Source organism: Lygodium microphyllum, chromosome 19 (genome assembly GCF_053477565.2).
Source record: "Lygodium microphyllum isolate KBCC chromosome 19, Lygodium_microphyllum_v1.1.10, whole genome shotgun sequence".
In the NCBI taxonomy this organism is placed as follows: Eukaryota; Viridiplantae; Streptophyta; class Polypodiopsida; order Schizaeales; family Lygodiaceae; genus Lygodium; species Lygodium microphyllum.
Window position 1 is genome coordinate 69,303,683 of NC_141153.1, and position 24,382 is coordinate 69,328,064.

A 24,382-nucleotide genomic window follows, 5' to 3' on the forward strand; every position below is an offset into this window, starting at 1 on the left:
CATTTTGGATGGCAAGGGGAGTTGGAATAGCGAAAGGGATCGGGAGAATCCCATTGTACATCAACTTCTTCTTCAATTAGGTTAAATAAATACCGAAAGGGGCGCCAATTTTGGGGCCAATAGGGTGTCCATTGTCCAAGATTGTAAGTTAATTTGCATTTCTCAGTTTTGTAATAAATGTTATTGCCCTATCTAAGTTGTAATTAGGGAATTTTCACCCATCCACGGAAGGAAGGCTGGTTTCATCTAGTGGCCTCGAAACCTCCATTAGGTTCTAGGACTTGGTTTCTTTGTTGGAGCACACAGATCCTTGGAAACTCTCACATTGCTACAATTTTATTTTCACAAACATGAAACCTCGCATCTAGTTGACTTAGCCCCTCATGTATACCTGATATGCTAGGAGCACCAAATGCATTAGAAAAAATTCTTGTTTGCATACTTTGGACTATTGCAATCTGATTGTGCATGGGAGTTTGCATACTACTAGCCATTCCAAGATACATTTTGCCATACATTGCATTCATTAATAGCTGCATTTCCCTCATGACCAGCACTATATGGAGCATTTGCTGACCAATATTAATACCGTGAGTTTCACACATAGTGGGCTGTATGTGTGCATTTTCAAACTTGCCATTTTGTGCCCCAGCATCGTGCCAACATCGCTATACGTGGGGGTTATGGTTGGTAATGCATAACTAGCCATACCCGCAGACATTGGGCCTTGTACACCATGCATTGGTTCTGCATACCATAAGGAGTTGTGCCATATATTCCCGTTTGCAACCCCTAGCCCACCATAGCATAAAAAATAGTGCTACCATGAAAGTATTCTAACTACCTCATCATTGCATGCATGACCAACTGTCCAAAACCCATTGGATTGGCACTACCAAGATAGCCTTGCATTTGGGTGTCCAATCCCATTGGTACCATTTGCTTTTGCTCATCCCTAACCTTGGATGCATCTTTAGGCTATGGTGGTTGTTCTTTAGAAACTTCTTCCTGCCCAAAGGCCTTTGAAGTTGTCATCTTCTTCTTGCCCTTATTGTTCTTTTTGGGAGAATTCAAAAATCTCTCAAATTGTGGATCTTTGGCCAATTGAACAAAGATGTCAACTGCTGCCTCAAATCGAGCTTTGAATTGGTTATCAAATTCTTCATTTCCTTGCTGGCATTAGCATCTTATGGCCTTGAAGGATTGACAATGGGTGCAAGTCAATGATGTGGAATGAGATGGATGATTGCCATAGCTTACCTATGGTCTACCTTTCTATGCCAGTTGATGTTATTTAGTAGGCATAGATCTCTTCTATTTCCACTTAATCTAAAAGAAAAAGGGGTGTTCGCGTCTTGGTCAACAACCACATTTTCTCCTTTCTGTCCATGTTGTAAGCCTATTCCAAGATTAGGCATTGCATTTTCCCCTTATAAATGCTTAACTGAATAAATTTCAATACTAGAGCAAAACTTCTGACCTTTAATCACGTGCCTCATGCCCACTAATTCAGGGAGTTGATGGTATCCTGACAATGGAACCTTGAAACCAGCCTTCCTTCTTGGAGAGGGTGGTAAGAACCCGATTTAACACTAATTACAAGAAATAAATAAATCACATAAACTAAAATGCACACATTACCACTTTAATCTTGGACAATGGACAGCCTATTGGCCCCAAAACTGGTGCTCCTTGTTGTATTACTTTAGCTTTTATTGCAAATGGGTGGAGTACAACTGAGATTCACCAATCTCCTCTGCTAATCTAAGTGCTACTTGTTGTCATTAGTGACCAGCAAGCCTTCAAACCAAATTTCCCCTTGGTTTTCTTGGGGCATTGGCCTTCACCTTGCTCCTTGCGAGACAAATTAAGCCCAAAATTTGATATGGGCTAGCTGGCCACTTGAATCTCCTTGAAATTTTTTAATTTCAGCTATAAGAATTCCAGTCTCCTAGGTCGTCAATTCTGAGCATGCATCTCAAGGCAGTTGTCAAATAGTCATGGGGACGTGAAATTTTTGAATGCTTTGCACTTGTTAGTAACATTTGATTAACTTAATAATCAAATGTGTAATGTTGCAAGGCACATGTGATGCACATGGCAGTTATTTTGTGATAATAGGCTAAGGATCCCGAGAAGGCAATGGGTGTCAAAGGTGATCTCTTAGCTTCTTCTTGCATTCTCTCTCACAATGGCCCAGTTTGCCATAGGAATTGCAATTCCCTTTTTTATGAGCCAATCCTTGTCACTTATTGAGCTTGATGCATTGAAAAAGGATCTTGAACTTCCTTGAGAACAACAATGAATATGAAAAAAGTTAAACATGCTTATGCTTACAATTATAAGGACTGAGTTGCAAGGTCCATGGCCACATCAAGTCTTCGAAAAGACATGTCTTCTCTATAACACAACTCCATCAAATCTTAAATTGTGGAGAAGAGTAGATGGGGCAACCTCTTCTTTCTAAACTCAAATTGGGTCTCAAAGTAGACATAGACTATATAGTCTCTTCAAGGGTGCTAGCACAAGGAGACATTCCTCTTTTTGTGGTAGTTGCTGAAAAACAAAGATATTTTCATTCTCATTATTTGAGGATGGTGGAGGTTGATGCGAGAGTGTTTAGGGTGCAATGATGAAGGATCATGATTGGTAGGTTATTGCAATAGAAGCGGTATGTAGATTGAGGTCCAACCTTTTTTACACTGGAGAGTGGGAGATTTTGGGCATAGTAGAAAACAACTTTGTAAAGACTATTGGAATCTAAGAGAAGGCTTGCAGAAACCTCTTCTTGGAGATGCATTGTAACAATCTTTTTTTCCAATACCCAATTGGACTAGGGAGGAGGATTTCCACAAGCAAGATTAGGATGACTCTAACTGCTTCTCAATATTGTCACAAACACGACAGTACTCAGCTATTCCTTTGAGAATTTTGTAAGAGACTAGAAAGAAAAATGTCACTCTTTTTGTGGTTCATGCTGCTTAGGCTTCTGGTAGGCGGTAGTTGGCTAGGTAGTGGTAGTGTACTAGTAGGTGCTTGGCTAGGTTACAGCAGACTCCATAATGCTAGTAGCTTGTTTGAGATATGGAGCGGTCAAGGAGCCTTTGGATTGCCCTAGAGGCTAGTAGGTAGGGAGGAGAACCCTTTAACTGTTTTTTGAAGCCCCGTGGAGATATGATTGCTATTAGGCTTAGGTAACAAAAATAGAACTAGCGTGTAGTTCTGAGATGTTTTGTGCGATATGTCTTACCACATCATTGCTTGGTTACACATGGGGAGACATCTTCTAGTGATCTGGGATGTAGGCACCTTCTTCAATCTTGAGACTTCTTACATGGTTTAGCTTTATAGATGGCCAAACTAGTTCTTCTTACAACCATCATATTGATCATTGTTCCTTGAGTGCGACCAATGTGTTAGATCTTTGTGTTGTAGTTTTTCTCAGCGATTTTTGTTGTTGACGAGTTTTATGGAATTTTCTTTTCTTGGAAAAAGGAAAGCAAACATGTCTTGGTGCTTATACTTTTTGATTGAAGTGATTTTTCATCTCTTTGTGTGTCTAACATAGAGCTCTTTATTGATTGGTCAGTTACAGAAAAAAAGTCAGGAGACACTAGGAAAGAGCTTGGCTGCTTTGCATCAGTTTGACGTTGGAGAAATGTTTGGTTTCCCTATAGGAACAAGGTAGTATTGATCCGCATTTAAAAATTGCATGACATGCTTGACATACAGGAAGAATGTAATGCAGGCCAATTGTTAGCTTCAAAAGCGTGCTAATGACATATATTTCAGGCTTGGTATTCTACCCTTGCAAAATACATGGACATTGTCTTGGACAGAGTTTTTTGTGGAGAGACGATTGAAAGAGCGACTTTTGGTACCTATTTTTATTCCTTAATAGTTTCTACGTCTAGACATTGCATTTGTGATGTTTCCTTTTGTTATGGGTCAAATGTGTTTAATTGATGATTCATGCTAACTCAAGTACGCTTGTTTGTGTAAACAAAGGAAGACTACATTCTACTTTGCCCATTTGGAACAGTAAGAAATTGCTTCTCAAAAATAGAATACAGTAAGAAAGTACTTAATTCTGAGATTACATCTGATCCTACAGCTTCTAAGCCTTGTTTGGATCTCACTGCAGTTTGCCATGAAGCAGGTTATTACCAGCTGGCTTTCGGATTTGAATTTTAGTATTGGGCACTTACAATTGGCCATAGTAGGTCTGCTTGCAAACAGAAAGATCCGTAACCATATTTCTTTTTCAATAATGCAAATGCAAAAAAAAGTTATGCGTAACCATAAGCTTCTGACCAGCTTTTAATGCTGGGCTATCTGTCGAGGATAGAAGTACGTCAAAACCATATGAGACTTTGCCCCAAAAACATAGGCATAAAGCACCAACAAATTGGTGCCTAAAACCAGGGTGAAAATGCTCCAAACCTGTCCAATGTTGTCTTCTTGACTCTGCCTTGCAAGGCATTTTCCCTGACAAAACCATCCATCGCTCACTTTCCAAATGCATTTCGTGCTATAAAACCATTCACATCTCACTTTCTTTGTGGTAGAAATGTCCAGAAAGTGCTCCAATGTGAGATCTTGAAGAAAATGGATACATCTCAGTTGTAGAGAGAGCTCAAATTGGAGGAGAAAAAGTGTCACGGGGATGTGAAATTTTGAGATGCTTTAATCTTGCTAGTAACATTTGATTAAGTTACTAATCAAATGTGCAAGGTTGTTTAGCACATGTGATGCACATGGCAGTTATTTCATGGGAACGGGCCAAGGACCCTGAGGATGCAGTGGGTGTTAAAGGCAAAAGTTGTGTTAAGTTATGCCAACTGGGTTTTGGTGGTTAGTTGGTGCCAGGTTGGACCCTAGGACAATTGTTTGGCCATTAAGTGTTAGTGGTGACACTAGGGACTAGCATTAATTAATTAATTAATGCTAGTCTAAGGGTCAACAGAGGTTGGGAACCACTCCAAGTTGCAAATGGCCTAGCCAACTTCATTTCAAATGGGTATGTTTAATTTTGGGCAGGGTCAAAAGGGTTGAAATTAATTTTTAAATTTAATTAATTCTGAAAAATCAATTTAATGGCTGAAAATGCATTAGGCAGGCTGCCACTTGGCAAAACTTTCCCATGCAACTAGGGAGAAGGCTGTTGGAGGGTGGTGGAAGCTGAATGGTAGCCATTCGGAGCTTGGTGGAGGGAGAGGAGGTGATCAGATTTGGCTCTGAGAGGCGACGATGACTGATCGCGCGCCGCGACAGGACATGGGGCAGCAGGTTTTCCCTTCCGCCTCAAGAGAGGCGGTGGTAGGAGAGGAGGGCTAGGTAGCAAAGCTGATGTTTTACCCCCTTTTGAAGCTGTTGGTACCATCAGATTTGTCATCAGAGCTACGAATTAGAAGATACATTTCAGCTGATTTTCTCTCTTTCTACAGCATTCTCTCATCTCCTCCAGTCTATGTTCAAGTATTCTCAGCAATTCTCAGCCATGGGTAGTAGAGTACAGCCAAATTTGGTGGACAGCAGAGAGTTTACTGCTGTAAACCCTAAATTACAGCAGTAATTAGGGTTTAGCAGCCACCTTGGGACCCGTGCCATCAGTCAAAGGCATTGTACACTGAAATCAGCACCGGAAATTCGTGGAATTGTGAGGATTTCAGATGCCAGCCCATCTATTGTGAATTTGGGGCAGCATTTGACTAGTTGGGGTTCCATTAGAGCAAGTCCTAGGTGAAAATCAAGAGGCAATTTGCCCGAATGCTTTGCTGATTATTGGAAGAGCAAGGGCCTTTTGAATCAGCCAAGGAGATTGTGAAATCTCGGCTTGTAATTTAACTATCAGCAATTGAAATTAAAGAAATACGGAAAGGGGCACCAGTTTTGGGGCCAACAGGGTATCCACTATCTAAGTTTATGAAGGTAAAGTGAGCATTTTAGTTTGTGTTCATTTGCTAATTGCTGTAATTAAGTGCTTAATCAGGTTAAACCACCCTATCCGAGAAGGAAGACTGGTTTCATGGTTTCATTGCTGGGATAATTACTCAATCTCTTGATTTGGTGAGCCCGAGGCACCTGATTGCAAGCCAAAGCTTTGTCCTAGTGCTGATTTTTGTGCTCAGCTGAGAAATTACAACAACATGTCTTCATATAGTGAGATGGAATCAAGCAGTGATGATGCCTCTCAGTATGGAAATTCTCATGGGAATGAAGGAAATGCAATGCCTAATCTTGGACAAGGCTCTCATGATGGACAACAAGTTGAAAATGTTGCTGTTGGGCAAGATGCAGGGCTTTCAAGCCGTCATGAGGTAGATGACCAGCAAAGTGAAGAGGAATTTGATGACCAGTTCAAGAATCAGATGAGGACAGCAGCAAATCTCTTTGCTGAATTGGCAAAGGATCCTCAGTTCACCCGATTTTTGAATGCTCCGAAGAAGGACAACAAGGGCAAGAAGAAGAAGTCAACTTCTACACCTTCAGGACAGCAAGATGCACCGAAGGTAGTGCCAAATCCTTCACTTGAAGCTCCTAAGGAGGCCAATGAAGCTAAACAATTGGTACCTATGGGGCAAGGAATGCAAATGCAAGGCCATTATGAAAGTGCCAATCCAATGGATTTTGGATAGCCGGGCATGCATGCTATGATGGGGCAGCCAGGATACTTTGGTGGTAGTACGATTTTTCATGCAATGGTTGGCCAAGGGTTGCATACGGGAATGCATGGCACAAATCCCTATGGTATGCAGTAGCTAATGCATGGTGTGCAAGGCCCATTGTTTTCGGGTATGGCTGGAAATGTGCAAAACCCTATGTATGGTAGCATTGGCTTGATGCCTAGGGCACAAAGTGGAATGTTTGGCAATGCATCTGCACCCCCGAATGCTTATGGGGCTCAAGGAATGACTGCTGGTCATCCAAATGCTTCATTTGGGCTTGGTCATGATGTAAATACAGCAAATGCACCCTTTTTGCAGCAGCTAGTGTATGACAACTTGACTCCCAAAGGGGAAGCCAAAGACTATGATGAGGGTGGAAAAGCAGTGAAGTTTGAGTCCTTCAATGGTGCACAAGATAGGGCTTCAGCAGTTTGATGCAGCCTATTCAGGGGGAAACTTCACCGAATCCTCTAAGATTCGAAAGGCAGCCACTTTCTTGAAGGGGAATGCATTGCAGTGGTGGTCCACGCTCTTGATGCAAGGTAGAGCACCGTCAACATCATGGGTACAATTCAAGCAAATGTTTGCATCGAATTGGTTGACTAGTACCTTTGAGGTGGACATCATGATAGCTTGGAACAAGCTTGATGCTAAGGAATGCAAGAATTTAGAGGAATACAATAAGAAGTTTTGGAATGCATTGTTGCCTGTCACTTCTTATCGTGCCGTACTCCTTAATGAGCAAGTGGAAAATATGTATGTGGGCTGCCCAAAGGAATCAGGGATTTTTGCATAAAATCCACCGTGTCTAGCATGTCTCAGCTCATAGAGACTGCTGCTACAGCTGATGCTTTGCTGTGTGGAAAGGATTCGGGCTTCTAAGAGAGCGGGGAGAAGCCGAATAAAAAGTCGTTTAAGGTTGAGAAAAGGGGCATATCTGAAAACCAGCCTGAAAAGAGGCCAAAACAGCAAAGAAAGGGCTCGAAAACATTGGCACAACGTAGGGAATTGATGGCTACAAATAAATGCTTTATTTGTGAACAGGAGGGTCATATTGCAAAGAACTGTCCCAATAGGCAGTAAGCTGCAAAATCAGAAAATCAGGGAGATCCTAAGGGTAAAAGGCCCAAAACATCAGTGGGATTGGTGCCCGATGTTGTTAGTGATCAGCCCAATGATGATGCTACTGAGTTGTGCAGAGCATGGGGAAAAATTAGGGATCAGCATGCATTGATCTTCTTTGAGAATGGTGCACGAGCCAACTTCATCTCTACTAACATGGCAGCCCGTCTAGGCATCAAAGAGGATGAGGTTGGAGCCATGGGGGAAGTTGGAATGGCATGTAAGGGTCATGCAGAACTTGTCACACCACTCATTGGAAAGCTTCGGTTGCACATACAGGGATATGTGGACAGCGAAGAGTTTTACATTGCTCTTGAGAGTTGTGATGTGTTGCTTGGTATGCCATGGTGCCACCGTATGCATGCAGTGATTAATTCATATGCAAAAGAGATCACTATTCAACATAAGGGAAAGACACTCACACTAGATGTAAAGTTAAAAGGGGAATCTGTCCCTGTTGTATCTGCAGCTGCTATTTCTAGAGTAATGAAAAATCATCTTTCAGCGTATTTAGTTTTTGCTAAGGATAAGGATGATAGTGAGAATATTGGGAATATGTCTAAATTAGAGAAGGATCGCATGTCATTTCTGAAAATGTATGTTGATTGCTTCTCTTAGTCACTTCCAGGGCAGCTACCACCTGAAAGACCTGAAGATCATGGCATAGACCTTATCCTTGGAAGTGGCCCTCCTAATAAACCACCCTATAGACAGATGGTCAGTCTCTGAGGAAGCAAATTTCACAGTGTTGGATCTTTTGAGGTGCTATGTTTCAGACCACAAGACACAGTGGGATCAGTATTTGCCATTGGTTGAGTTTGCATACAATAATACGATGCATAGTTCCACTGGCAAGGCTCCATTTGAGGTGGTTAAGGGTGGCAAGAAGGTTCCACCTATTTTGCACACTAAGGATAAGATCTTTGAGGCTGATCGCTTTGTGGAAAGCTTGGATGTAGCCTATGCAAAGATAAAGTATGCACTTCAGAGGTCACAGGATAAGCAAAAGCGGGCAGTTGATCGCCATAGACGTGCTTTACAGTTTGCAAAGGGCGATTATATATTGCTGCGTTTCGAAAAGGAAAGGCTGAAAAAGATGAAGGGAAGAGAGAGGTTGTATCCGAAGTTAAGCATGAGATACTATGGACCCTTTCAAGTAATGGAAAAGGTCAGCGATGTTGCATATTGGTTGAAATTACCTCCACATTGGCGGATACACAATGCCTTTCATGTCAGTTTGTTGAGACCTTTTCATGGTGATGTGCCAGAAGATGTATCTGCTGAAATTCAGCCAGAGGTTGAGGAACTAGATGAGATTTTGGTACCCGAGCAAATTTGGGCACATAAAGAAAGGAAGATCAGAGGTAAAGTTTCCAGAAGATATTTGGTGAAGTTTCAAAATTATTCACCAATGGATGGAAGAGGATGACTTGGCAGACCATCCTTAGTTGTTGCAACTTTATCTCGATGCCTTTCAGTTAGAGCCGACTTTGGATCGGCCTTACTCAGGTTCAGCAGAGCGGTTGTCCGGAGCATTGCCTGATGCTCAAGGGGGAGGTAGCACTTCCACTCCACCAGTTTTGGACAGCTCTCGTATGTAGTGGATCTTGGATGTATTTAGCATGCATCCAAGGTACTGTGCTGACAGTATGTCTGCCATGAGGTCACTACTCGGTGTACTAGTCACTGTGAGATACATGTATATGAGTATGGTTGTCACCGCGGCTCTGAGACTATACTTATGCATGCGTTTTCGGATCAGTTTGGCATGAGTTTTTGCCTCAATTTTGAGATCAAATTCTGATTAGTTTTAGCTCAGTTTTTGATCAGTTTGAGAACCGTTTATGATCACTTTGGGATCAGTTTTGCATCAGCTTTTGCATCAGTTTCTGATCAGTTTTTTTAATCATCAGTTTGTGATCAGTTTGGGGTCTCATTTGCAGCCATTTGTGATCAGTTCTCATATCAGTCCATGATCAGTTTATGATCAGGTCATGCTCAGTTTTTAATGGTTTACAGCTGATTCCATGGACAGCCGCATGTAAACAAATGCCATTGAAAGTTTCAGCCATGGTTTATGCTGAGAATATGCTTTACTATGGTTTTGAAGTCAGAATGGTTGAGAAACATGAGTTATGGATGCATCCAATGGTTTCTAGCAACAGTTTTGAACTGTTTTTCAGTTTTCTATTATGTTTTGCTGGCTGGAAATTTTCAATAAGTTTTGCGCATATGCAATGGTTTGACAACAGTGTCCAATGTTGTGGTGGCTGTCATGCCAAATTGAAATTCCAGTGCGATATACTTTTGCTTTGGCCCAAGGCAGTGCAATTGAGGACGATTGCAAGGTTTTCAAGGGGGAGGTCTGTCATGGGGATGTGAAATTTTGAGATGCTTTAATCTTGCTAGTAACATTTGGTTAAGTTACTAATCAAATGTGCAAGGTTGTTTAGCACATGTGATGCACATGGCAGTTATTTCATGGGAACGGGCCATGGACCTCGAGTATGCAGTGGGTGTTAAAGGAAAAAGTTGTGTTAAGTTATGCCAACTGGGTTTTGGTGGTTAGTTGGTGCCAGGTTGGACCCTAGGACAATTGTTTGGCCATTAAGTGTCAGTGGTGACACTAGGGACTAGCATTAATTAATTAATTAATGCTAGTCTAAGGGTCAACAGAGGTTGGGAACCACTGCAAGTTGCAAATGGCCTAGCCAATTTCATTCCAAATGGGTATGTTTAATGTTGGGCAGGATCAAAAGGGTTGAAATTAATTTTTAAATTTAATTAATTCTGAAAAATTAATTTAATGGCTGAAAATGCATTAGGAAGACTGCCACTTGGCAAAACTTTCCCATGCAACTAGGGAGAAGGTTGTTGGAGGGTGGTGAAGTTGAATGGCAGCCATTCAGAGCTTGGTGGAGGGAGAGGAGGTGATCAGATTTGGCTCTTAGAGGCGAGGACGACTGATCGCACGCTGCGACAGGACAGGGGGCAGCAGGTTTTCTCTTCCACCTCAAGAGAGGCGGCAGTAGGAGAGGAGGGCTAGGTAGCAAAGCTGATGTTTTACCCCCCTTTTGAAGTTGTTGGTGCCATCAGATTTGTCATCAGAGCTACGAATTAGAAGATACATTTCAGCTGATTTTCTCTCTTTCTCTCATCTCCTCCAGTCTATGTTCAAGTATTCTCAACAATTCTCAGCCATGGGTAGCAGAGTACAGCCAAATTTGGTGGACAGTAGAGAGTTTACTGCTGTAAACCCTAAATTATAGCAGTAATTAGGGTTTAGCAGCCACCTTGGGACCCGTGCCATCAGTCAAAGGCATTGTACACTGAAATCAGCACCGGAAATTCGTGGAATTACGAGGATTTCAGATGCCAGCCCATCTATTGTGAATTTGGGGCAGCATTTGATGAGTTGGGGTTATGCTTTGCTAAGGGCTTTTGAATCAGCCAAGGAGATTGCGAAATCTCGGCTTGTAATTTATCCATCAGCAATTGAAATTAAAGAAATACTGAAAGGGGCGCCAGTTTTGGGGCCAGTAGGGTGTCCACTGTCCAAGTTTATGAACGTAAAGTGAGCATTTCAGTTTATGTTCATTTGCTAATTGCTGTAATTAAGTGTTTAATTAGGTTAAACCACCCTATCCGAGAAGGAAGTCTAGTTTCAAAAAGTGTAGTAGAAAAGGCTGGTTTTGGTGTTGCAAAGCTGACATGCTGATTTCTCAAGCATATGGGGAAAAGATCAGCTGCTGCCCTGATCCATGCACATGCTATACTTCAATCTTGATAGTTGCAAGCTCCAAAGACAGCATCAAAATGCTCTCTCTCTGAGGATTTAACATTGGCTCCAAGAAAATCAAGAAACCGGCTGCCCACCAGGTAACTGACCATTCAGGTGGAAATTTTAGCCACGTGGTGGGGGGAACGCTATTCCTTACCATGTGGCTTTTTACACCAAAGAAACCCTGAATGGGGTAGAGAACATTGGGCGTTTACACCACTGGGTTAGCCAAGTTACACTCGAGAATTTGGGAATCCCTCAAAATAGTTGAGTGTCCAATCATATTTAGGCTTGGACTAGTTTGAAAGGCTACCATGCCTTGGTAGATGCTTCCTCTTACACAAGGTTCACATGGGCAAAATAAGATTAACAAGTGGAACGATCTCAAGGCTGGCTTCGCTTTGAGAATAGTCACTCAATTGCATCATCCTCCCTTCATATTTATACTTTCTTGCCTGCTGGTGGCCTCCAAAATCTAGCCTCTCACAACTAGAGGCCCTCTGTAGGAACTACCTTTGGGGAGGAGAATCCTCAAAGTTCAAAGCACCCAAAGTAGCTTGGAAAACCTGTACCTTGCCCAAGAAGCTAGGAGGTCTTGGAATTCTAGACATATACTTTTTGGTTGACAAACTTGTAGGCAAGTGGATTGTATATACTTTTTGGCTGACAAACTTGCAGGCAAGTGGATTGTATATATATATATTGCAAGTAAAATGTGGCTGATTATATTACTCAAAAAAACTGATTACAACAGAGTGCTCATGCTCAATAGACTAACTGGAGCTGATGCAAAGTCACCAATACATCATGTATACAAGCCTCTCAAGGTAGTCTAGGGGGGATGGGGGCAAGAAGCGATTGGGGGGGGGGGGGGGGTATATTGCCAAATGGGGCTGCCTGCCTGCATCACAAAGAACATGCCCTGGCCGCCCCAATTACGCATGAAGTGACCACGGAGCTCCTGACGAGCCCTGGACTCGCCCTGCACCTGATCCCATCGGCCGCGGAGGGAATGGATGATGGAGGTCCATAGCTCTACTAAGGTTGCAAGTGTTGAAAGTCTCTCTCCGCCGAAAGCCACTTGGCATCGCGCCTTCCAGATATGCCATCCAGTAAGACTTTCTATGATCTCCCATATCTCCGAGCGGTCTGCTGTGGGCTCCAGTACCTGGCGGATGGGTAAAGCCTCTAGACCGACCACTGCACATGACCCTGCCTCAATCATGAATATCGTGTCTTGCATCCCGGCCTCATACAAAAGGTGACGGCCCTGGCTGACTGCCTGCCAACAGAAAGCTTCCTATGAAATACACCCAAGGATGGGGGCTATATGTCGAAGGATACGGCATGCTCCTCTCCACACAAGCTATGCCTCCTCACAAGACCAAAGGCAGTGCTTTGGGGTTTCCAGAGGCTGCTGTGTGCAGCGCTTACAACCTCCCTCCTGCATCTGGGCAAGCCAGCTTCCCACCGCCAAACCTCCATGTGTCACTAGCCATTAAAAACACGACACCCTCCTCGGCCTTTAGCTATTCCATAGGCGGCGCCAGAAGGTCCGTCGGAAGGGCTCCGTGATGCTGTGCTCTACCCAGTGCCTGCTGCGTGATGGCACCTAGTCCATATCCTCCTGCATTAGTACATGTTTGCCAATCCTGGCAGTATACTCTAGGAACCTGGGTGGCTTTTTGGCAACTGCAGAGGCCGGCCATAGCCACTCTCCTGGATCCCACTCCAGCTCATCAAGTGGTCTACCCTCCCAGATCCAAAGGTGCCACTCCTTGAGCTCCTTTCAGAAAACATAGGGGTCTAGTCGCCAAGTCTTCCCCTGAAGACCCACCACCTGAATCCTCCTCCCTGAAAGGGTGGCAATCCCCTCATCCTGTTGCCCTCTGTCAAGGGCCAGACGTCCCCCCTCCTGAACGGCGAAGAAGGTCCCCTAGGGGGCGCCACCCACTCTACTTGCCACCTGAAGAGGGATGCCTGCTGGAGAGAACCTGGCTGCCCATACCTCCTCGGCCTCTGTCGGCTCTCGTATTGGGGGGGCAAGCCACTCCGGAGGTATTGATGCGTCTATCTCTCTTCTCCTCAACTCCACTCCTCTCGTGCACCCTGATACTCGCTGCAGCACCTCCTCGTCCGCCATCCTGTACACCTCCCGCTATGTCCTGATGGAACGATCCTGGCCGGCCTCCCACCTAGCCCACTGGATGTGGGGCGCTCACCTATCTGTGACCCTTCTCTATCTTTGACTTGGAGGTTCCAGATCACCGACTGACGATCTATTTCCTCCTAGCAACATGGGGGGACTCTGGATTAGGGCCTTACGGAGGCCCTGCCATACGCGGAGTAGGCTCTGCAGGAAAGGTGATTTGGGGGGGGTGATTTGGGCTGAAGTGAAGATCCATCTCAGGGACGGCCTCCACTCATCGCTAAGCCTCGGTTTATAGTCCTGAAGGCTCGTTGCCCACGCCACCTTGGCCTTGGAGTCTCTGGAGACATCAGACCCAGACCAAAGGAAATTCCGCAGTAGGCGGCGAAGCTGCCCTACGCATGATGAGGAGAAGCACCAACACGAGGTGATGTACCAGGCCGTCGCTAGGAGGACTTGGTTAACCACCAGGGCTCGACCAGCTAGTGAGAGGCGAACCGTGATCCAGTAGGTCAGTTTCCTCCGAATAGAATCTAGGACAGGAAGAAATTGCTGGGTAGGAGTGATGGCAAGTCCGACATGGAACCCTAGGTATCGGACAGTCTGCCCTTTGCTCACCCATCTAAATCCCAAGTAGACGCCCCACTCCGTGCTGGAGTTGGGCCCATCTAAATCCCAAGTAGACACCCCACTCCGTGCTGGAGTCGGGGTCTGTGACGAAACCAACCGACTTTCGCCAGTTGATTTTCGCACCCACTGCAACACAAAACACATCAAGAGCCAGCCTCATTCTCCCCAGCATCACCTCATCGTCCTCTATGTAGAAGCTTGTGTCGTCTGCGTACTCTGAGTCTAACAACTCAGTCTCCTCTCCCACTGGAAGTCGGAGGCCGCGTAGTCCGCTCACACGTGACCTGAGGAAGTGAGTCATCGCCTCTGCGAAGAGTAGGAACAGGTATGGGGCCAGGGGACAGCCCTGTCGGACCGATCTCTCCAGCTGGATTTCCTCCCCTCGCCTTGCGCCTATGAGAACCCTGCTGGTGGCTGATCTGTACAGGCCGGAGACCCCGCGAATCCAAGCGTGGGGGAATCCCAACTTCACCATGGTACCCTCTAGGAAATCCCAGTCCACCCTGTCATAAGCTTTCTCGAAGTCCAAGAGTAGTGCTGCCAGTCTCTGCCCACTATGCTGAGCCTACTCTGTCGCCTCAAAGAATGTAAATACATTGTCTAGGCCACTGACAATAAGGTGATCAGTCTCCACTGGGATAGCTCCAACTGGTCTCCCCCTTTGGGGAGAAGACTGATAAGGCCTGCTGAGAGCCTCCCTGGCATCTGTCCTAAGGTGAAGATCACCCTCAGTAGGGGGTCCTTCACCACCTCCCAGTAGGTACTGAAGAAAACCTTAGAGAGGCCATCCCCCCTCGAGCATTTCTGCCCATCTTGTGTATGGAAAGCCTCCTCTAGTTCCTTCTCTGTGAAGGGGGCTAGGAGGGCGTGTCCTATGTCCTCTGTGACGAGGGACGGGGTGTGATCCCATACCTGCTGTCTGCAGCTCTGTCCTCTAGCTGAAGCTGTCTCCGGTGTTGGAAGAGGCGCGTGCAATAGTCGGTGGCAATCTCCATCACCTCATCAGGGCTAGAACGGGTCCTCCCATACTGATCCCTAAGGCTGCGTATCTGTTCTGCCGCAGTGCGGGGCTGGTGTACCTGGAAGAACTCCATGCACATCGTGTCCCCCTTCCGCGCCAAAAAAGTTGCTGAAGTGCAGAAAGAGAACTCCGAGTGCCTGTTCGCTAGGCCTGCAATGGCTGCACGCTCGCGCACCTCCTATGTGTGGAGGGTGGGGTCTCCTGGTGCCTAGAGAACTCCGAGTGCCTATTCTCTAGGCCTGCAATGGCTGCACGCTCGCGCACCTCCTGTGTGTGGAGGGTGCGGTCTCCTGGTGCCTCCTGCAATAATCTTTGTGTGGCTGCAAGGTCTCGCCGGAGTGCTCTTTCCTCCTCCTAGCACTGCTGCTTGGCCTGTAGGGTTGCCTCTTGGCAAATTCTGCTTGACTCGGCTAGGACCTCTGCAACCTCCTTTGCTATCCTGTCCCTCTTGACCCACTCTCTGGTCCAAATTTGCTCTATCTGTCTCGACACCTCCACCCTCCTATAGATCGAGTCAGGGATCTGACAGGATCGTGTATCTAGGGCGGATGCTGGTGGATCAAGAGCTAGGAGAACCGGGCAGTGATCGGATAACGTGGTGCCTGCCAATTCGCTCAATCTGGCCTCCACGAGAGCCTCGCCACTCTCCCATATAAAACCTGTCCAACCGCTCCAGCAAGGCTCCACCTAGCCGCCTGTATCCCCAGGAGAAGTCCAACGACCTCTTCCTCCTGGGAAGGCAAGGTCTTTCCAGGCATCCTGTGCTCCGGCTACAAGCAAAAAGACCTCCCATGCCTCCTGCTCCTCCCCAGCCATGCCCTGGTAGTTTCTTCCTCTGCCCTGCTGGTCCTCCAAAGCCTCTAGGTTGTTGAAATCTCCTTTAACAATCCAGGAGTCCACCTCTGGGAGTCCAGCAGCAATCTCCACCCAGAATCTATTGCGTGCCCTAACCTCCATAGGGGCATAGACATTGAGGACTCCGATACACGAGTCCCCAATATCCAATCTGATCCATAGAACCCTTCCTGCCACTATCGTCCCGTGGTCTCGTACACAAGTGGTGAGACTCGGGCCAATAGAGGTGCATACACCTCCGCTCCTGTCGTGGGCACCTATGGCTTGCTCCCAGTAAGTTTGCGAGCTGCCCGGAAGTACCTTCCCAACCCGCTGAGCTTGGGCGAGGGTGAGCTTGTGCTCCTGTAGAAGCAAGATGTCTATCCGTTTGGCAAGGGCAGGTTGCAACTCCTGCCGGACAATCAGGTTTCTCGAGCCACGTGCCCCACTGTAGTGGAGACTATTTACATTCCAGAATGCAAGATGTAAGCTCATGGGGAAACCTGTGACTGACCGAATAGACATCTGTTCGGTGTGGATGTTGCAGATGAGGAAGAGAGATTGTGAGGTATGCAAGTGCATTTTGCCGCCGGTCTGGATGGTGAGCTCCAGTCCCCCATGGTGGCCCTCGGCCGGACCATAGGGTGATAGATGCTCCAGGTGGTATTATCAATGCATCTATCAGCCATGCTGAAAAACGCGATTCTGTACACTGGTAGAAGCGGGCCGTCTGTGCCGGGGACCACTCGATCACATCCCTCGGCGCTCTCCACTGTGGGGGGGCTCGAAAGATAATGCTCAAATGTGGGACGTCGGCGCCAGCCCACCAGTTAATGTCCATCATGCAACTTGGCCACTGTTGTGCGACAATGCTAATCCTTCATCTCCCATCCACTGGGAGATGTGATCCGCCACCTAACTTTTCAACTCCTTCTCAATCTGTGTAGTCGTCCACTCCTTTGAGTAAGACGACTGAAGAAAAAAGATGTAGTTTGGTCCATCCGGTGGTACTAGTAGGTGGACCTTGCCCCTCCTTGACTTACGAACCACGAAGAACCCCACCTCTAGAGGTAGTGGGAACTCTCCGCGCTCCGCAACTCGCAGGTAGGACCATGGGCCACTGCGGAAAAACTCTTGTGGCAGCAGCTGTGCCTGTCTTGGGAAAGTATAGTGGGTGGCAGGGGCAGATAAGCTGGTGGCTGTGTCTGTGTAGTCGTCCACTCCTTTGAGTAAGATGACTGAAGAAAAAAGATATAGTTTGGTCCATCCGGTGGTACTAGTAGGTGGACCTTGTCCCTCCTTGACTTACGAACCACGAAGATTCCCACCTCTAGAGGTAGTGGGAACTCTCCGCGCTCTGCAACTCGCAAGTAGGACCATGGGCCACTGCGGAAAAACTCTTGTGGCAGCAGCTGTGCCTGTCTCGGGAAAGTATAGTGTGTGGCAGGGGTAGATGAGCTGGTGGCTGTGTGGATGGGGGGAGACTGCTGGTGTGCAGAGGAGGTAGGTGTGTGTGGCTCATCACCTCCTGTGGGAGAAGGGGGGGTGGGTCTGGGGGGGCTCACCTAACCTGGGTGCGGATCAGGGGGGGTGCTCGGTAGGGGGGGTGATGGGGGTGAAGAGGATCGAGTTATGGTGGGATGGCTGGAGATGCATGGCGGGTGTGGGGGGGGGGGGCCTGTGGGAACTCAGGCGAGGCAGTCTGTGGCGCATGTGGAGAAAGCGGGGGGGGGGGGTGCGGTCCTGTCGGGTGGGGCGGACAGGGGGGGGGCTGTGGAGTGCTCTGCCGAGAGGGGGCCGTTTGCTAGCCAACACCCTGCTGATGAGGCTGGGTTTGAGGGGCTGGCTACGCCCCCCCTGGTCGTCTCCCTCTCTGTCGCCTCTGGACCCGTGTGAAACCGTCAGCGTCCACCTACAGACCTGTGGGCGGAACCGCCTTGGCTCTGAAACGTGTACAAACTGCTGCCTGATGCCCAAAGTCGTGGCAGGGCAGGCACTGCTCTGGTTGCCCAGTCACAATGACCTCCTGCCTAAAGGAGTACCCGCCTGCCTCAATCTCTAGGAATTGTGGGATATTCTTGACCTCTTTCACTGCCACCCATACCTTTGGGACCCCTGCAGTTGTCACTGCATCTGTGAAGGACGCGGGAAGGAGAGTGCCGAAGAGCCGTCCAAAGTCTTCCATCAGCGGTACTCAATCGCCAGGCCGGGGAAAAGAAGGGTGACCGGGTGCCGAAGAAACCGGTTGTGGAGTGCAAACGCCTCCACAATAAAGCCACTGTACCAAGGGACCATGTATATGATCCCCTTCGTGGATACATATGGTGAACTGGCGAGTAGTTCGCGAGCTGCGTCTGCCGAGTTGAGGCGGACCATGAAGATCCCTTGGCCCAATAGGACCGCCTCCATGATCTGCGCTGTGCCAATGCACAGCGTGGAGTGGAGCCAATCCTGAAGCTGGGCCCTGGCTGGGGAATGTCCTACTACTTGACCATAAATCGCTGTTTCCATTAGCTCCAGCTCTTTAGCTCGGACGGCTAAGAGCTGCTCCTCAGAGAGGACTACGCGCAAGGTGTTCGACTGGGGGGTAGTCAGTGAGTGCACCGGCGTTTGACCATAGGTTTCCATCGTGCGTCCCTTTTGGGAGAACCTACCTATCGCGTTGCTGTGCTACTGGATGGGGAGTTGCTGCAGGGGGAGGAAGCAACTGGAGGAGGAAGGGGGGTGGTGTCGATGGCGAAGGGGGGGGGGGTTTCTGTTTTCGATGGCGGTGGTGTTGCAGCCTGATAGCGGGCCAGGCCTCCTGGCAAGGCAGCACTCGGGGGGCGGGGAGTTGGGAGGGGGGAACAAAGATAAGCGGGGGGGCAGGTAGGCACAGGCGGAGGGGGGGGCAGGACGGATGCAGGCGGCGCGCAAGGAGCTGGCGACGGGCCCTCGCAGGGTGAGAGAGATGGGCGCTGGTGGTTGTCGATGGCGGGGGAGAGAGTCGATGGCGCTGGCGCACTACGAAGCAACAAGACAAGGGTGGGCCAGGGCGCAACGAATAGAGGGGTGGGAGCACAATGACGTAACGGGCAGGAGAGCTCTACGAACCAAGTGGATTGTATATACTTTGGGATCTAAAAAGATTGACTCAATCGCAAAAGGTAAAGACCAAGAAGGGCCTTGAAAGCATCCATTTGTTGCTGATGGAGCATTTTTAACACCAAAGGACAGTGCTTTGAAAGTACACCTCATGGCTCCATCCACATGTTTAGCACTTCTAGAAGGAAAGAGTCACTTTGGCAAACATGTACCTGTCCAATCTAGCCTAGGGATGAGGATGCTGAAAGGAATGGTATGTAAAGCCAAGCTCAAAAGGATGGAGCCAAGGTTGCATATCTTACTTAAATGAGGAAGTCACCAAAGTATCCTAGACCTGATGCTCTGCACCATCTATCGCAAAGTGAAGCAATGCAAATTAGAAGCACTTTATTAGCCACACCCACTTGTGATGCCCAAGATGATTGAGGCTTAGAATAAAAGCCTTTGCCTCTCCACTCAAGAGTCTACATAGCCCTCAAGTCTAGGCTTGTGCAAATCAATGTGCCCATTTTCCATGAGAGATATACACTATTGTGCTGGGACATAATTGTTGTCAAAAGATGATGTACTAGCGAGACAGTAGGGTTTGTGGGGAGGGACACAGAGTGAACTCGGCAGACACTGAGAATAGAGGGAAGAGAGAAGAAAATCTGATGAATGGAATGATGAAGGCTTGAATCATGGAGTGAATGTGATACAAGGGAACAAGGGTGCCGTAGCACAAGGAAAATGATGAAGACAGCCATGAACCACGAACCGCAATGTTCTCCTGAAGGGGCGTGAGGGTAGTGGAGAGGTTGGAGAGAAGAGGGGATGGACTGAATGAATCAGCCATAAAGAATGAATGAGAGAGTGGCCTATAAATAGGTAGAGTCAATCTAGGATGGTGCTCCTTTTTGGGGCTGCAAACCCTAAACGCAAAACGTAGAAACACAAAATGCAAACTGCGGGTGAAGGGTTTATCAACACCCCCTCTTAGGCCCAAAAAAGGGAACAAGAGAAGAGAGGTGGAGATGCAATGCTTCATGCTGAAGAATGCTCATGTAGCAGGTGCCACTTGGACAGTGTCCCTTGTGGGAAAATTGTTCACTTGCCTAAGGGCCCTAGTATAAAGATGATGAAAACATACAATGCATAGAAGGAATGTCGGACTTTGTGTGGTGCTGAGAACCATAAGGATATGCCCGTACTCGATCTTAGGAGGTGGCTCCATGTTGACCAAGTGACCAAGGCAAGAAGTGAAGAGGAGGAAAAAGACGTGGAGGATCCCTAAGATCCAAGATTTCCACCTGAAAGGTAACCTACAATAAAGAATAGTAGACAGAGTGAACTGGAGAACCCAAAACTCAACCTCGGGAGAGAAGCCACTAGCTCCATGCATCCATGTTGGAAGGAATACGAAGGCCTTGTCACCAACCTCCGAGGTCCCGATCTAGGTGGTACCTGAAGATCCTGGGTATTAGTAGAAGAGATGACTGGTTGAAGACAGCCACCCCTTGAAAGTAGAGGATGGGTGAATAACTTCATGTGGAGTAGATTCCCCCTCTGAGGTGGGAGGTGGAGGGCCCTTGCTGAAGTCGAAGAAGAAGTAGATGCCCCCTCTGAGGGCAAATAAATAACATCCCCTTCTGAATCCCCCTCTAAAGTAGATAGGGAATCCAAAAACTCATAAATCACAGACTCCACATTGTCTGATGACGAAGGAAGTGCCGTCGGTTGTGCTGAAGAAGGTATCTGGGGTGCCGAAGAACTCCCAGAGGTGGCCTCTCGAACCTGAGTAGTCAAGGGTGGGGCTTAGAATGAGCAAGAGGTGGGCAATAGTCGGTGTCTCTTAGTGGAGCGGACTAGGTAGCTGAAGAAGAGAAAGGAGTCGAGTAGCCATTCTCTCTCGAAGGAGCGGACTAATGAGGAGACGGTATCAAACAATTGCTATCTCTCGATGGAGCAGATTGTAGATCCATAGGTTGTGGAAGCCATTGTACCTAAAAATAAGTGGGAGAAGATTGTCGTTGGCATTGTGACGATCTCTAGGAGGTCATAGCACCAATCGATCCTCCATGTGCTCGTAAGGACTTAGTGCACATCGGATGCGTCTTATTGCCTTGAGCATAGTACTTTAATAACTGATGCAGAACAATCTCTGTGGCCCAGAAAGGAGAGGTGGCACAAGGAGTGCTTGGTGGAAGACGCATATACTCCGGAGGGGTGGGGAGCAAAGGTCGATGTCGATAGTCTTCAGTGGGATGACTGTTCGTGCCACAGTAGTAGCACCCAGTAGAAGGGCGATTTGTCGGTGGAGACGCCATGGTACCGGTGTGGCAAACTGGGGAAGGAAGGGTGGGAGGGAGAAAAAAGGATATCTCCCAATGTGCAATAGAAATGATAGAGAAATCAGAAGTTGATGCTAAACTTGCCACTAGTCTTTGTCTCCTTTGATGAGGAGGATCTTTGTGGGATAACACAGCCAAGGAAGACTGGATCTGATGTAGATGACAGTGTAGGAGAGAGAAAGACTAAAAACGCAGGTGAGGAGAGAGAAAGACTAAAAATGTAGGCAATAGAAATGATAGAGAAATCAGAAGTTGATGCTAAACTTGCCACCAGTCTTTGTCTCCTTTGATGAGGAGGATCTTTGTGGGATAACACAGCCAAGGAAGACTGGATCTGATGTAGATGACAGTGTAGGAGAGAGAAAGACTAAAAACGCAGGTGAGGAGAGAGAAAGGCTAAAAATGTAGGCTGCAGGAGAGAGTACTGGTGTGGCAAACTGGAGAAGGAAGGGTGGGAGGGAGAAAAAGGATATCTCCCACCAGTCTTTGTCTTCTTTGATGAGGAGGATCTTTGTGGGATAACACAGCCAAGGAAGGCTGGATCTGATGTAGACGACAGTGCAGGAGAGAGAAAGACTAAAAACGCAGGTGAGGAGAGAGAAAGACTAAAAACGTAGGCTGCAGGAGAGAAAGACTAAAAACGCAGAAAAAACCAGCAGTAGTGTATCACACAGCGAAGGAAGGCTGGATCTGATGTAGACGAGAGTGCAGGAGAGAGAAAGACTAAAAACGCGGGGAAAACTAGCAGTAGCAATCAATATGTTGAAATCAGCTCCGAACAGTGTGTGGTAGGTTGGAAACAGGCACCGGATTGTTATAGACAGCAATAGCCAGCTTGGACCGCGATGTCCTCCACGTCCAGGGCGTGGGCAGCAAGCTGAAATACCTGAAATCTGCAAAAACGAGATTATTTTCTGAATGGAGAGTGATCAGCAACAGTCGCTTTGCTGTAAACAACTGCAAACTGTGGGTGGAAGGCTGGAAACAAGCACCAGACTGCAGATGAGAGCAAGGGACAGCTGAGATTGTGATGTCCTCCGCAAAAGGGGTGTGGGCAGCAAGCTGAAAACATTTGAAACCTAAAAAAACGAGATTTTGATGTAGCGGAAGAAGAAGAGAAGTGGATACTGAACCCGCCATTGGTCTTTGCCGTCACTGGAGTGGAGGATCTTTGCCGTTGTTTGAGCACATCCAGCTCTGATACCATGTCAAAAGATGACGTACCAGCGAGATAGTAGGGTTTGCGGGGAGGCACACAGAGTGAACTTGGCAAACACTGAGAATATAAGGGAAGAGAGAATAAACTCTGATGAATGGAATGATGAAGACTTGAATCATGGAGTGAATGTGATACAAGGGAACAAGGGTGCCGTAGCACAAGGAAGATGATGAAGACAGCCATGAACCACGAACCGCAATGTTCTCCTGAAGGGGTGTGAGGGTAGTGGAGAGGCTGGAGAGAAGAGGCAATGGACTGAATGAATCAACCGTAAAGAATGAATGAGAGAGTGGTCTATAATATAAAATGGCAGCGTCAATCTAGGATGGTGCTCCTTTTTGGGGCTACAAATCCTAAATGCAAAATGCAGAAACACAAAAAACGCAAACTGTGGGTGAAGGGTTTCTCAACAATTATCATGGGTACCAAGAAACCTACTATCTTCTAGGAAGTTCTAGAAGATTTGAGAAAGTTTTAGAAGCTTCTAACAAGGTTTTAGAAGATTCATTTTGGAAGGTCTAGAAGACCACTTGAGTCAATGCTCACATCAACATTGCTTAGCTGTAGCACAAGGATCTTTGCCGTTGTTTGAGCAGATCCAGCTCTGATACCATGTCAAAAGATGACGTACCAACGAGATAGTAGGGTTTGTGGGGAGGCACACAGAGTGAACTTGGCAAACACTGAGAATATAAGGGAAGAGAGAAGAAACTCTGATGAATGGAATGATGAAGACTTGAATCATGGAGTGAATGTGATACAAGGGAACAAGGGTGCCGTAGCACAAGGAAGATGATGAAGACAGCCATGAACCACGAACCGCAATGTTCTCCTGAAGCGGTGTGAGGGTAGTGGAGAGGCTGGAGAGAAGAGGCAATGGACTGAATGAATCAACCGTAAAGAATGAATGAGAGAGTGGCCTATAATATAAAATGGCAGCGTCAGTCTAGGATGGTGCTCCTTTTTGGGGCTGCAAATCCTAAATGCAAAATGCAGAAACGCAAAAAACACAAAGTGCGGGTGAAGGGTTTCTCAACAATTATCATGGGCACCAAGAAACCTACTATCTTCTAGGAAGTTCTGGAAGATTTGAGAAAGTTTTAGAAGCTTCTAACAAGGTTTTAGAAGATTCATTTTGGAAGGTCTAGAAGACCACTTGAGTCAATGCTCACATCAACATTGCTTAGCCGTAGCACAAGGAAGATGATGAAGACAGCCATGAGCCACGAACCACAATGTTCTTCTGAAGGGGTGCGAGGGTAGTGGAGAGGCTGGAGAGAAGAGGTGATGGACTGAATTAATTAGCTGTAAAGAATGAATGAGAGAGTGGCCTATAAAATGGCAACGTCAGTCTAGGATGGTGCCCCTTTTTGGGGCTGCAAATCCTAAATGCAAAATGTAGAAACACAAAAAACACAAACGGTGGGTGAAGGGTTTCTCAACAATTATCATGGGCACCAAGAAACCTAATATCTTCCAGGAAGTTCTAGAAGATTTGAGAAAGTTTTAGAAGCTTCTAACAAGGTTTTAGAAGATTCATTTCG

The 24,382-nt window shown here is 46.9% G+C and overlaps 1 protein-coding gene across 6 annotated transcripts in view; it reads left to right on the top strand.

Annotated features, from left to right (window-relative positions):
- LOC148019996 (uncharacterized) overlaps positions 1-24,382 on the top strand; it is a 94,326-nt gene that overhangs the window by 52,631 nt on the left and 17,313 nt on the right. For 4 of the 6 annotated variants that reach the window (XM_087700869.1, XM_087700873.1, XM_087700871.1 and 1 more), the window contains 2 exons: positions 3,590-3,684; positions 3,793-3,877. The exons of the other annotated variants lie outside the window; for them this stretch is intronic. In XM_087700869.1, coding sequence (XP_087556995.1) covers positions 3,590-3,684; positions 3,793-3,877 — 180 coding nt within the window. The remainder of the gene's footprint in view (positions 1-3,589; positions 3,685-3,792; positions 3,878-24,382) is intronic. 6 annotated transcript variants of the gene reach the window in all.